The sequence below is a fragment of the Protopterus annectens genome, chromosome 7.part0, assembly GCF_019279795.1.
Source record: "Protopterus annectens isolate FY-2018-M chromosome 7.part0, PAN1.0, whole genome shotgun sequence".
In the NCBI taxonomy this organism is placed as follows: domain Eukaryota; kingdom Metazoa; phylum Chordata; order Ceratodontiformes; family Protopteridae; genus Protopterus; species Protopterus annectens.
The window spans coordinates 1,703,267,150-1,703,280,449 of NC_056739.1; the positions used below are offsets into that span (position 1 = coordinate 1,703,267,150).

The 13,300-nt window shown below is 45.6% G+C and overlaps 1 protein-coding gene across 1 annotated transcript in view; it reads right to left on the reverse strand.

Annotated features, from left to right (window-relative positions):
- Nucleotides 1-13,300, reverse strand: part of DPP3 (dipeptidyl peptidase 3) — a gene marked incomplete in the record, with an annotated part of 784,135 nt that overhangs the window by 587,004 nt on the left and 183,831 nt on the right. Inside the window, 1 exon segment of the mRNA XM_044078218.1 lies at nt 3,789-3,863. Coding sequence (XP_043934153.1) covers nt 3,789-3,863 — 75 coding nt within the window.

The window sequence follows — 13,300 nt, forward strand, 5'->3', positions numbered from 1 at the left end:
AGACCCAAGGTTTTCAGTACAAATCGGGCCTGAATTCTTTTGCACTGTAGTAATGTTTGAACATGTTGGCGTATATCTAATACTCTTTCTAATGGAAGTTTTGCCGACAGTTCTTTTGTATTTAGAATGGCACCTATAAAGTTTATAGATTGACAAGGCGACAATGCAGACTTTTCGTAGTTTATAGAGATACCTAGCTCGGAGCAAGTTTGTATGGTATAATCCCTGGCTCGGATTAGCTGATGCTTGGTGGAAGCAGTTAGGAGCCGGTCGTCTAAATATGGAAACACCTGGAATCCTCGCCGTCTCAGGTGAGCCGTAACCACTGCCATGCATTTGGTGAACACCCTGGGGGCTGTGGTGAGACCAAAGGGCAGGGCTCTGAATTGATAGTGACTGGCTCCCAGCCAGAGGCGGAGAAACCGTCTGGAGCGTCTGTCCATTTTGATATGGTAGTACGCATCCTGAAGGTCTATAGAGCACATCCAATTGTCCTGACCCAAAAAGGGTAGAATGGACTGAAGCGTGACCATCCGGAACTTTGTTCTTTGAACAGATTTGTTTAACCTGCTGAGATCCAAAATGGGTCTCCAGTCCCCTGTCTTTTTTGGTACCAAAAATCCCAGATCCTTGCTGGTCTGCTGGGACTGGTTGGATGGCTCTTTTTTCTAGCAGTTTTGAAATTTCTAGAACTGCTTGTTCCCTTAGACCGGGTGGAACATCTGGAAGGGACTTGTTTGATTGTATGGGGGTGTGGACAAAGGGGATTTTGTAACCCTCGGATATGATCGATTGTACCCATTTGTCTTGTGTGAGGAGTCACCAGGCATCTGGGTACAGTGACAATTTTCCCCCGACTGCCTCTGAAGGTGGACAGTCTGGCAGTCCCTCAGGGGTGCTGAAAGGGTTTGTCAGAGAAGGATTCCCTGCTACCCTGATTTTGCTGACCCCCTCTGCCCCTCGGACGGTGTCTATTGTTGTTCCCTCCTCTGCCTCTGGAGGGAAACTCGCCACGTGTGTCAGGCACGACTCCCTGGGGTTTGCGAAACCACATTTTTCCACTCTTCTGACCTTTAGAGTACGGTCTAGAGGGAGTAGAAAAACGGACTCCCACGGCAGAGAGAGACTTGCCTTCCTGCTCACACCTGGTAAGTGTATCCTTCACCTGTGGTCCAAACAAAGCCGAACCATCAAAGGGGGTATTGGTGAAGGATGCCTTAAAGGGGTCAGCAAAGTTACATAACCGCATCCCGGCATGTCTTCTCAAAGCCACGGCTGTGCCTGCGGCCCTACTCGCCCCATCGGCTGCATAAGAAATGAGCCACATGGAGGAGTTAACTATAGAGTTAAAGGTTGCCAGCTGGGAGTTAGTCTTTTCCTGAGACCCCGCAGCAGATGGATCCTGAAGGGTACCACCCAGTTCCTTAAGGAGATCCCTTTGAAGGCGGGTGAAATGGCACAGATAGTTCAGCGACCGCATGGAAAAGGTCGCTGAAGAAAACATCCGCTTCCTGTACCTGTCCATTGTCCTAGATTCTTTATTAGGTGGATGGACAGGCACAGAAGGGTCAGCCAGCTCCTTCTTAGTGGCTGCTGCAACCACTATGGCATTAACAGGGACGCCCTTCGTAAGAAACTGTTTATCGGACGGGGCTGTGATGAATTTTGTGGGCCTGCGGGGAGTTGGTTCCACTGTGTCCGGGGCCGTTCACGCCTTCCGAGCCACCACTTCCATGAGTGGGTCGAAAGGCGGAGATACCCAGGAGGTGGAAGGGCGAGAACCAAACGCGTCCAGGTACAAAGACTCGTCCTCGGAAGGGTTAAGGGCAGTCCAGCTCCCCCTTCTGCCTTAGGATCTCAAGGATATCTGAAAAGGATACATCCAAAGAAGGGGACCTTGGGGACCCTTCCGAATCCTCCAAGTCGGTGTCCGAGGTGACTGACTCGGGGGAGTCAACATGTTTCCTCTTACATTTTCTCCTCAGAGGGGGCTCCTCTGAAAGATCAGGGGAGGCCTCGGAAGAGGAAGATACCCCCAATGGGGCTACCTGGAGTGCCTGTTCTCCATGATTGGGGTCAGGAGGGTGGACAGAGACAGACGCAGGCACCATGGGGGGAGGAGCCAAGGGGTTGATCGTGGAGGCGACACCGGAGTCAGCACTCTCCTCATGACCTCAAAGGCGCCCCTATCAGGCAGAGAAGATGGTCCCCACTCCAAAGAGGCGTGAACCCCTTCCAGCACCAAGAGGGATGGCTCTGTGGCCGATGGGGCCGAGCTCACCTGCGCCGAGGCCCCGAGAGGGAGAACGAGGTCGGACAAGGGTCTGATGCCACTCGCCCCCTCAGAGCCGACGGGGGAGTCTCGGCGCCCGGATCCCTCCAAGGACAGAGCCAATGAAGAGATCAGAGCCGACAAGGGAGCCGAAAGGTGTGGTATCGGCTCCAACGTTCCGACGATTCGAGCCCCAACAAGCTCCGAACACGGAGGAGGAACAGTTGAAGCAACAGGGATAGCCATAGTCTGTTGAGAAGGGCTAGTCAACATTTTGGCCAGTGCCTGCGACTTTAGGAGCCTACTGACCACCCGTCATGATCCGATAACCTGGAGGACCGAGAGGACCTGGGAGCCAAGCGAATAGACTCTAAGGAGGGAGACCTTGAACGCTTTCGACTCAGAGAAGGCTCCGATAGCAGAGTCGGAGCCGACTGAGGCCTCGAAGTGTCAGTTCCGGCCGGAACCGATGAGGAAGCAGAAGCTCTGCTCGGCATCGGCTCCGAACAGGGAGCCGATGGTTTGGCAGGCTTTAAGGATTTCCCCAACGAAGGCTTGGCCGGGGATCCTTCTGGCTTCAACAAGCCCCTCAAAATGAGCTTATTCCTACGCTCCTGCAGGACTCTCTGACTGAAGGCATGACAGACCGAACAAGAGTCCTACAGGTGTAGGGGGCCCAAACAATAAACACAAGAAGTGTGACCGTCTGTCAGAGACATCTTCTGACAGCACGAGTCACACTTCTTGAAACCTGAAACCTTGGTATCTTTAGACATTGCAAAGAGATACGAAGGAAAAAAATTTAACTAGTGCCTTAAATCAGAAAACACACACACACACGCACTAGATAAGAATAAGGATATCAAAAAAACACTATAACTAACAGTTACACTAACAATTATCTATGTCTATATAATACAATATATAAGTAAAAATAGACAGGTCTAACACTACCCTAAATAGGGAAGGGGGGGGGGACTCTAATGACAGGAAAAAAAGTTTTTTTTAAGTGGGATTTAAAGGGGTTACATGATTAGATTAAACTAATAGCAAAAACTATCCAAAAATTTTAACAATCTTGACTATAAGAAGTAATAAAAGAATTATACAACCTGGAGCCGGTAAAAAACACAACCTCGTAGCTGAAGCGGCAAACGAGATCTGGGTATCTGATGCCTAGCATTGTGGGATAAGGGGAGGCCTTGAGCTGGTAAATAGCTCTCAAGCTTTAGTAAAAGGCCGAGTCGTGGCCGAGGTTTGGCTCCGAACCCATCCAGCAAGAATGAAGGCGAGATAGACAACTTAACATCTGCAGTTCAACCTTAGATAGACTTTCAACAAAGATGGGACTCTGAGCCTGTATAGCCTTGGAGTAATTACATGTAGATATAAAGAATGTTACTTGCAATATTAAAAGAATGCTAACACTACTGAAAATAGTGGACTGATTTTATTTGGTAATCACAATATCAACCAAGATTACGGTTACCCTGAGGTGCAAATACCATCTTAGTACCTGTGAATCAAGAAACTTCTGAACAATCTTTGCATCTTCCAGATCACAGTTTCCTGAGAAATATGTGGTTATGCCCTGCACAGAAAAAACAAAAAAATGCAAAATCAGTACAGAATATTTCAAAAGACTAAATAAACAAGTGCATATGATTTATGAAAACCATGAAAGCACAGAAGCTCAAAACACTACATTTTATTTGCTCTCCCTCCCTGCAGCTGGCCATCAGCTGTCACCAGCTCCTCTGTTCATTCATTTTCACCTTAGCCACCCAAAGGCTCAACCCAACTCACGTCTTGTGCCAGTGAGGAGATGGAACACACTGCTACAGTGTAACATTGCTGTAGTAGAGTGTGCCCTAATCCCACCACCCAATGGCAGACTTGCGAGCTCTACAACTGTTGCCTTCGAGAGATGCATGCATGCATACATGCCTACAGTCCAACAGATACAGATGTGCAAAGACCATTGTAGGAAGCCTAGGCCACCCCTTCCCCACCAGGAAGGGTGAGCCAGCATCAGCCACTCACTGTCATCCTCCCCAATGGTCCACCCCAAGAACTTATGACCATACTTTAACACAGGTAGTCAGTGACATAGTAAGGGCTTTATCCTTCTGCACAATAAGGCCAAAACTACACAATGTTAATCAAGCCCAAAACCATTTAATAATGGACCCGCTGTGTCAAATTACAAACATATGGTAGTAAAATAGCAGTACTATTGTTGCCAAGCAGAGAGACCCATGTCACTCAAAGCATCAGTGCAATACTGGTGTGTCCAAATGAACAAGATAAGTAAAACAGCAAGATGGGGAGGCTTAGGCAAACTACTGATTCAATGCGTCACACAGCATGGGCTTGGACAACAACAAACCACGGTAATCAAATAACCTGCCAAGTTCAAGCTTCACCATGCAGCCACTTTATTACAAACAACAACCATGAGGCATATATATTTTTTCATTGGAGTGGGCAAGTCAATTCCCACTGTCCCAAAATTAAAAACACAAAACAACAAAATAAAACTGGTCACTCGATCCCCTGAAGCAGAGGGATTAAAGCTTGGGCACCAGTCCAGATGACCAGTGTTCAGTTAGCAGCATAAGCATTAGAGAGCTCACGTGAGGAGGACTGGAACAACTGCCTGACACTGCTCATCCATCCTGCAGGAGGGAGGCACAGCTTGATTTGCTGCATAGGTAATCGCTATACTGCCAATATTAAGTGACGTGGTACTGCTAGTGCATAGCTTTGCACTGGTTAGCAAGAAGTTTGTCCATGCACAGCAGCGTGCATGCACTTCCTGAGATCAGTAATTGCATAGCATATATGTTGGCAAGGTACTGGGTGACAGGACAGCGCACAGGATCTTCACACTTGCCCACTCAACATCAGACTCTCACCTCCACAACTCAACAAATGGATAGGAGCTCTCTCATCTCGATGGAGAAATGAATGTAACAGGTGCCAGAAGAGAGAACCAATGGGCAGTGCCTGTAGAACCCCCCCCCCCCCCCCCAGATACACCAAAAGAAAAGATGCAAGGATCACAATTCACATAACTGAGATTTAGATCACAGGTTAGGTCAAGCTCCAGGCAACAAATGGCGTGAATGTAAGGAGAATAAAGGTTAAACACCAAATTATAAAATGCAGTCAAAGACAACAGAACAGAACTATACAGATGTATTCCTGCAATTACAATACAAGCACTAAATGCTGTGTGTAAAAGTTACTATTTGTAAATACTCTTTAAATCCCTGATTTTAAAGGACGAAAATTGGATCTCATTACAAAAACAAACTGTCCTCTACATCTATCTCAGTTCTCTCATAAGCAATGAAAGAACAGAAACAGGAAAGCTAATAAGGTCCTGAATCAGAAAATAAAGTCACAGTGCTAAAGACTGAAAGACAAAGTCTGTGAGTTCAAAGATCAATTCCATAACCATACTACCTTACTTCATTGGGAGACCTTTTTGGGAAAAACACAAGTAATTCTAAAGACTGGTGTTCTTCAGTAGAAAGCAAACCAGTAAATGCTAAGCTACACTTGCCTGAGGAGAGGATGTACTAAGACAGCTAATACTAAACTGGCCCTGTAACTAAAATTAATATCCAAAAGTGCTTGGTGAAACTATGACCGTAATTCTAGGCAGCAGCTACACAATTATACTAGTTTATATTTTATTTTTTTAAACAAGAAATTATTTTTATTGAATTATCACTTATGATATAGGCAAACACACATTTGTATAAATGAAAAACTATACAAGCATATTTTCAGTTGCAGATAATTGTACATCACTTATAATCATCTGCACATTGTCAGTCAAACATTATATACATTCAGCTCCCTGCCTTACCTTAAGCCTCACTTCTCTTCCAAAATATTGTTCCGTATGTATTGTTCCCGCAATTCCCTTTTTTCTATGTAATTTGCTCCTATCCTTGTCTAAAGATCCCACTTCCAGTTTTATCTCTATTGTTATAGTCACTACTTCCAGTACGGTTGGTTTAAACTTAGATTTCCATTTTCTAGTAATTGCTGTTTTGGCACCCACTGGGATTAAACTCAGCAAGGTCCTACTATGTCTAGGCAATTCCAATTCTGTATCACAGCTAAAAAAAGTAAATAAATAAAAATAAGTTCCTTAGTTACACCAATTCACACAGTATTTCTGACGAGTACTCTGCATGGAATTTTTAAAGACTGCCAACTCATAACACTCCCAAAAATTATGTCCCGAATTACATCTTTCTTCCCCATCACACCACCGACATTTGCAATCTACCGGAGGAAACATTTTTGGAGTTGCATCTTAAACTTGTTTATTTCCAGAAAGACTGATAACCACTTTCATAGGTCAGTGAATCCAGTCCGAGGAGCACAGCAATCTCCATTCTCTTCTGGTTACATCTCCTGGATATTAGGAATGGAGGAGATATTTGAGATCTGAATGAATTGCATGTTAATTGAGGAGTGGTCAAAAATGACCTCTGTCTTTGTACATCTATTGATCATGTCAATACAAAAACAAAGAGGTCAAGAATGCCGAAATGTGTCCCAGTTGTTAGGATTTAAGTCTAGCTGTGGCTCTGATTAGATGACTGACGTTACTACGTTCTCTATCTTTTAAATGTTTTATTAGCTAGCAATTTCCTTGTTTAGGCAAGATTCAAGCTGTTATTACATAGGTTTCTGTTTGCATTGTTGAAAGCTCATCCTCAAGAACAGCAGCAGTAGTTGGAGGTTGAATATAAGCTTTATTGTAACCCCCAAATCACAAGCTGCACAGTTAGCGAGTTTGAGGCATTACCAGCAGGAAGCATATTTTCAGCACCAAATGGTCTTGCAGGTCACATCTTATAAGCATCATATCCCCTCCCAGTCTCCTCCCCGGCCCATTATTCACATACATGCAGTTGTTTTGAGAGCTGAGGTTGAAAATACATAACTCATCTTTCAGCCAGTTTTCAATGACAGGTAATGTATCAGGTCTGACCATCACAGACCAAGCTTCAAGAAGGGCACATTTACTGTTAAGACTATCAGTACCAAGAACAGTGTTTAGTCCCCGGTTTCTGACCAAAGCACCTGCACTACTACAACCCATACTATCTGATGAACTAAGACCTGGGTTATTGTTTACAGCAAACAGAACTGTAGACTTCAAAGAAACGGGTGTATTTTTTGGAAAATAACCAGGGGCTCAGGCTTGTGCAGTAGCATGATTCTTTGTCTGAAATTCTTAGTGGTAGACCAAGGGGCTATTCCAACTCAATCCACCAGCATTCTAAGGACAGCTTATGCAAATTTTACTATTCCCAATCGATGTACCTACTCTATAAGAATTACATGCAACTGGTAGGCAACATAAAAGGGGCAGAGATACAGTATCAGTACGCCTTAGCTTAGCCATTTATAAAGCTGCCTACAGATACAGCAAGTTTTGCTAGTTTGGTTACTTTTACGTTACTTCATACTAACAGGAGTACAATCTCTACAAAAGTGTAAATAAACAATTTAATGCAATATCTGTAGAAACACGGGGAAACTTTCTCTTTGATTTTTGCTTTAGAAAAAGTTAAGTGTTATTGTAAAAACTGAGTGTAACTGAGGTTATGTTGAAGAATGAGTTCTCAGGATAGACTAAAGTTTCCTTATGAAGGATAAGGTAGTGATCAATGAAGGCCTATCATTTTCCTGAAAAACTATACATGAGGCTGAGAAATGCTATCTGGGCATGGTAAATTTTATGACACCTCCGTTTAAGTAGGAGTGGGGATGGGAGGGGAGGGGACAAAAGTTAAAGTATAAAAGGGTAGATCCTTGTTTCCTCTCTCTGTCCACCCCAGTGGTTGGTTTAGCCACCCTCTTGACACACAAACACAGACACACACACTTTTCCAACAGTGGAGCTCTCTCATCTCCCATAATGCTGTTTGCTTCCTCAATTGCCTCATATTCATTTTGCCCAGAATAGATTGCCAGGCTAATGGACAAAATATGGCGAATAAGAAGGCTTCAGGTTTGGATCCACCAGGTACCTCCAAGAAAGGAAAGGAAAAAAAAGTAAATTTCATAACTTTCACTTCCTGTGTTGTCACTTCTGTCCCTTTTGATGGTTGAGACAGATTCTCCAGTGACCTTTTGATCTCTGTGGCATCATGGCAAGATACTCTAGGATGGTCGAACCAAAGGCAGCAGTATACCTAGAAATAGGGTCAAGTTTGTAATGCTTGACAAAATTATTCATCTGATGTAGCACAAATATCCAGAGTAAAGTAACTGAAAAAAGCTGTAGAGGTTGAAATGGATCTAGTAGAATTAGCTCTGGATTTAGAATGGTAAAGTCAAACCTTTGGAAGAGTAAATAAAGGATATACACAGTCTGACAGCCATCTAGACAAAGTAACCTTAGAAACTTTGGATCTTAGCTTAACTTCTGAAAACACAAAAAGCTGGTTATTCTTTTGTATGGTGAAGACAGAATCAACCTTATGATGCACATCTAAAGTATATAGGTGTTAGTGTCCTTTGATAGTATGGCTGGGGAAGAAAACAGGCAAATTAGCAGATTAAGGTGGCCTCAGAGATAACCTTGAACCAGAGATAAAGGAGGAATTTGGCTTAAGAACTCTTATCTTTATGGAAAATCAAAAAAAAGGCTTACTGCAAGACAAAGCCTGCAATTCAGAAAGCCTTTATAAGAAGTGATAGCCACTAAGACTAATGTTTCCAGGAGAGGTATTTCAAAGAGGTAGTCGTAGCAGGCTCAAAAACAATCAATGTGAGGTACCATGCTGGGGGTAGGGGCTTTAACTGTTTCCATCAAAAAGGCCTTGCACATATTAAGGGAAGCTAGAGTCTAGCCCTGCATGATCATTTGAAAAAAGAAGTTATGTACTCACCTTAACATTCTGAGTAGTTCTACTTAATTTTCTGCAACTTGTGGGTATTCAAATCCATATCGGATCAGAACCGGCAATAATTTATCAAGCATCTGCTCCAAGCTCCTCCCCTTACCCATAATCCCTCACCTCCTCTACCTTCCCACAGATCAAGATTGCCACAAACCAAACTATTAGAAACTCAATAACATTAACCTAGAACAGGTTTGGGGGAAGGAGGGAGGGACGGTTGCAGAAAATGAAGTATAACTACTCAGATGGAACGTTATGGTGAGTACATAACTTCTTTATCTGAAGTAGTTAACTTCATTTATCTGCAACCTGTGGGACAGTCCCCAGCTACCAAAACTCCTGGAAGGTCCTCATGGAAGGACATTCCTGAGCACCGCAGAGACAAAGGATGCTCTCCCTAGAGAGGAAATCCAATTTATAATGAGAAATAAATGTATGTGACCTTGCCCAGGTCGCTGCTGCACAGATATCATCCAGAGAAACCCTAGACCAAAAAGCAGCAGAAGTTGCCATAGATCTGATAGAATGAGCTTTCATAGGATCAGGTGGGGAAAGGTCTTTATCCCTACAGACTTGCAGTATACATTGTGTAATCCATCTGGCTAAGGAGACCTTGGAAATGGCCTTGCCCAAAAAGGGTCTAGAAAAGGACAGGAATAACTGGTCAGACTTACGAAATTGTTTAGTCCTGTGTAAATAGAAACAAAGCTGTCTATGAACATCTAGCAAGTGCAGCTTATATTCACCCTCGTTTTGGAAATTTGGAAAGAACACAGGCAGATTAATCATCTGGTTAACATTAGATTCAGAAGCCACTTTCGGTAAGAAAGAAGGGTTCGTGTGAAGCAAAACCTGTCTTTATGAAAGATCAAGTAGGGGGGCACGGCACTCAGAAACCCTTCTAGCCGAAGTAATAGCCACCAGAAAGACCATCTTCCAGGACAGGAATTTTAAGTCTACAGATGCTGCTGATTCAAAAGGGGGTGCCACCAATGCCTGCAGAACTAGAGTAAGGTCCCAAGGAGGGACGGAATTCTTAACCGGGGGACGCAAGAGAAAAGTACCTTTTAGAAAGGCCTTGCTCAATCTCAAAAAGGCCAGAGCATTCAGATTTTCCCAATATGAAAATTAGATATGGCTGCAAATTGTACTTTCACTGTGGAGGAACTAGCCCTTTGTTGAAAAATATATGACAAAAACTCCAACACTGCAGGAATCGGGACTGTAAATGGATCTATGTTTCTCTGAGAAGCCCAAATAGAGAAGTGTTTCCATTTGCTGTGATAAACCTTTGTAGTGGAAGCTTTGAGCGATGCCACCAGAATACTCTTTACCAAAGATGATAGACCGGGAGTCCTAAGGGAACCGGAGCAACCAAGCAGTCAGCTTGAGATTGTCCAGATCGGGTGAACTGATGCCGAAGGGATGGGATATAAGATTTGTGCAGGGATCCAGAATCTGTGGAGGAGTTAGAGTATGAGACCAGAGGAAGGGGAACCACACTTGACGAGGCCAGAACGGGGCAATGAGGATCACTTTGCAACCCAGTTGGTAAGCTTTCTGAAGAAATTTCGGAATGAGTGGTAGCGGGGGATAGGCATACAGTAACCCGCGAGGCCAAACATGGACTAGAGAGTCTCTGGGGGAGTCCCCTGGGGAGGGAATCAGAGTGAAGAACTCGCTGCACTTCGCGTTGAAAGGAGATGTGAAGAGATTGCAGCAAGGGTGACCCCATGCTAGGAAGATCTCCTCCGCTACTGACTGTTTCAGAGACCACTCGTATGGCATTAGAATAGCCCGACTCAGTCTGTCCGGTAAAATGTTGGGAGCATCCCAGGATGTGCGTTACAATCAGAAACCAACTGGTGGAAATCGCCCACTCACACACTCATGGTCTTGCGGCACAGAGGGTAAGATCTGGTCCCTCCTTGTTTGTTGATGTACCAGACAACAGACATGTTGTCTGACTGAACTGCAATTGTTCCCGGGGGAACAGTGTGAAAGGCCTGCAACTCTAAAAGCACTGCCCTCATCTCCAGAACACTGATATGCAATCTGGTCTCTGTATGGGACCATGTGCCTTGGACCATCCTTACCAAAAAGTGCCCCCCCACCCAAGCTGGGAGGTGTCTGTGGTCACTGTGGCTTGGGCTGGGGATGTTAAGAATGCACGACCTGCCAAGATTTCCAGCGAATGGAGCCACCAAAGAAGAGAGATCTTGCAGGCTCTGCTGATCCGTATGGGGTAGTCCGGGGGGGGGGGGGGTCTAACCAAGACCACTGAACTGCCAAGGTCCACTGAAGCACCCTCATGTGAAGGCGTGCACATGGAAGAATTGAAATTGCTGCGGCCATGGAGCCTAGGGCTCAGAGAACGTCACTTGTTATCAGTGTCCTGAGGCCGAGGATCACTGACACATGGGCCTGCATGTTCTGGACCCTGTCCTGAGTGAGTAAAACTTGTAATATTAGAGTGTCCAACCGTGCCCCTATAAATTCCGAGGTCTGTGTCGGGTTCATGCAGGAGTTGGAGATGTTGATGGTAATCCCTAGACTGACTGCAAGATGCAGGAAGGAGTCTCTGGCCATGCAAAGTAGACACTTAGTGGCAGCAGCAAGGAGACAATCGTCTAGGTAAGGAAACACCTGAATACCCTGAAGCCTCAGGTGAGCCGCTACTACTACCATAACCTTGGTAAACACCATGGGGGCTGTGGGGAGACAAAGGGTAGGGCTCTGAACTGGAAATGATTGGCTCCCAACCGGAAGCGAAGGGATCTCCTGGAGCTTCTGCAAATCTTGATGTGGTAGCAAGTGTCCTGGAGGTCTAGTGAGCACTTCGTCACATTCTCAGATATAAGGTAGAATGGACTGTAAAGGTGACCATCCAGAATTTCTGCCTGGCTACAGACAGGTTCAGGGTTGACAGGTCCAATATGGGTCTGAGGTCCCTCGTCTTTTTTGGCATTAAAAAGAACCTGGAGGAAACGCCTAATCCGGACAGATCTGTGGGGGGGGGGGGCGGTTTGATGGCCCGATTGTAAAGCAGCTTTGAAATTTCGTGCGCTGCAGCCTCCCTTTGAGTGGGTGGAACATTCAGGAGGCGCTTTGATTGGATCGGTGGGGCAATGAACGGGATGGAGTATCCTCTGGATATTATTTGGAGCACCCAACAGTCCGTCGTGATGGACTCCCAAGCCGTTGGGTGCAATGACAATCTTCCCCCGACTGTCTCCAGAGTATGACAGTCGGGCAACCCCTCAGGGTTGCTGCGTGGGTCTGTCTGAGAAGGTCTCCCTAGACCCAAAGATCCTCGGACCCCCTCTGCCTCTGGTGCGGCATCTGTCTTGTCCCCCCTCTGCCTCTAGGGGACGAGTTGTCCTGAGTGCCCTGGGAAAACTGAGATTTTTGGAACCACATCATCTTCTGCCCACATCATCTTCTGCCCTCTCGGATTCCTAGAAAAGGATCTTTGAGGGCTAGAAAAGCGGACTCGATGGCAGACAGAGTCTTCCCGTCCTTTTAGCTCTGGACTAAGGTGTCACGAACTGTCTTCCCAAAAAGGGAGGAACCGTCAAAGGGAGTATTTGTGAAAGCCACCTTGAAGGGGTCCGCAAATTGACAGAGTCTTAGCCAGGCGTGCCACCTCATAGCTACGCCGGTCCCAGCCGCCCTAGCCGCTCTTTCCGTGGCATGGGAAAGAAGATGCATGGACGTGTTTGAAACGGATTTCAGAGTTGACGTTTTCACAGAGAACAGCAGCTTGTCCTCTGGCGACAAGGACTCTGGGGGCGACACAGCGAATTCCGTGACCAGGTCTCGCTGGAGTCAAATGACGTGTGCCAAATAATCCAGCACTCGTATGGAAAACGTCACTGAAGAAAAGACTCTCTTCCCAAAGCAATCCACCACCCTAGACTCTTTGTCCAGAGGGTGGCCCGAAGAACTTTCCTGAGCCAGTTCTCTTTTGGTGGCAGCTGCCACCACCATAGCATCCACAGGGGATCCCTTGTACCAGGCCTGTCTGTCTGTGGGAGGAGAAAGGATCCTGTCTGGGCATTTGGGTATTGGCTCTATGGGGTCAGGC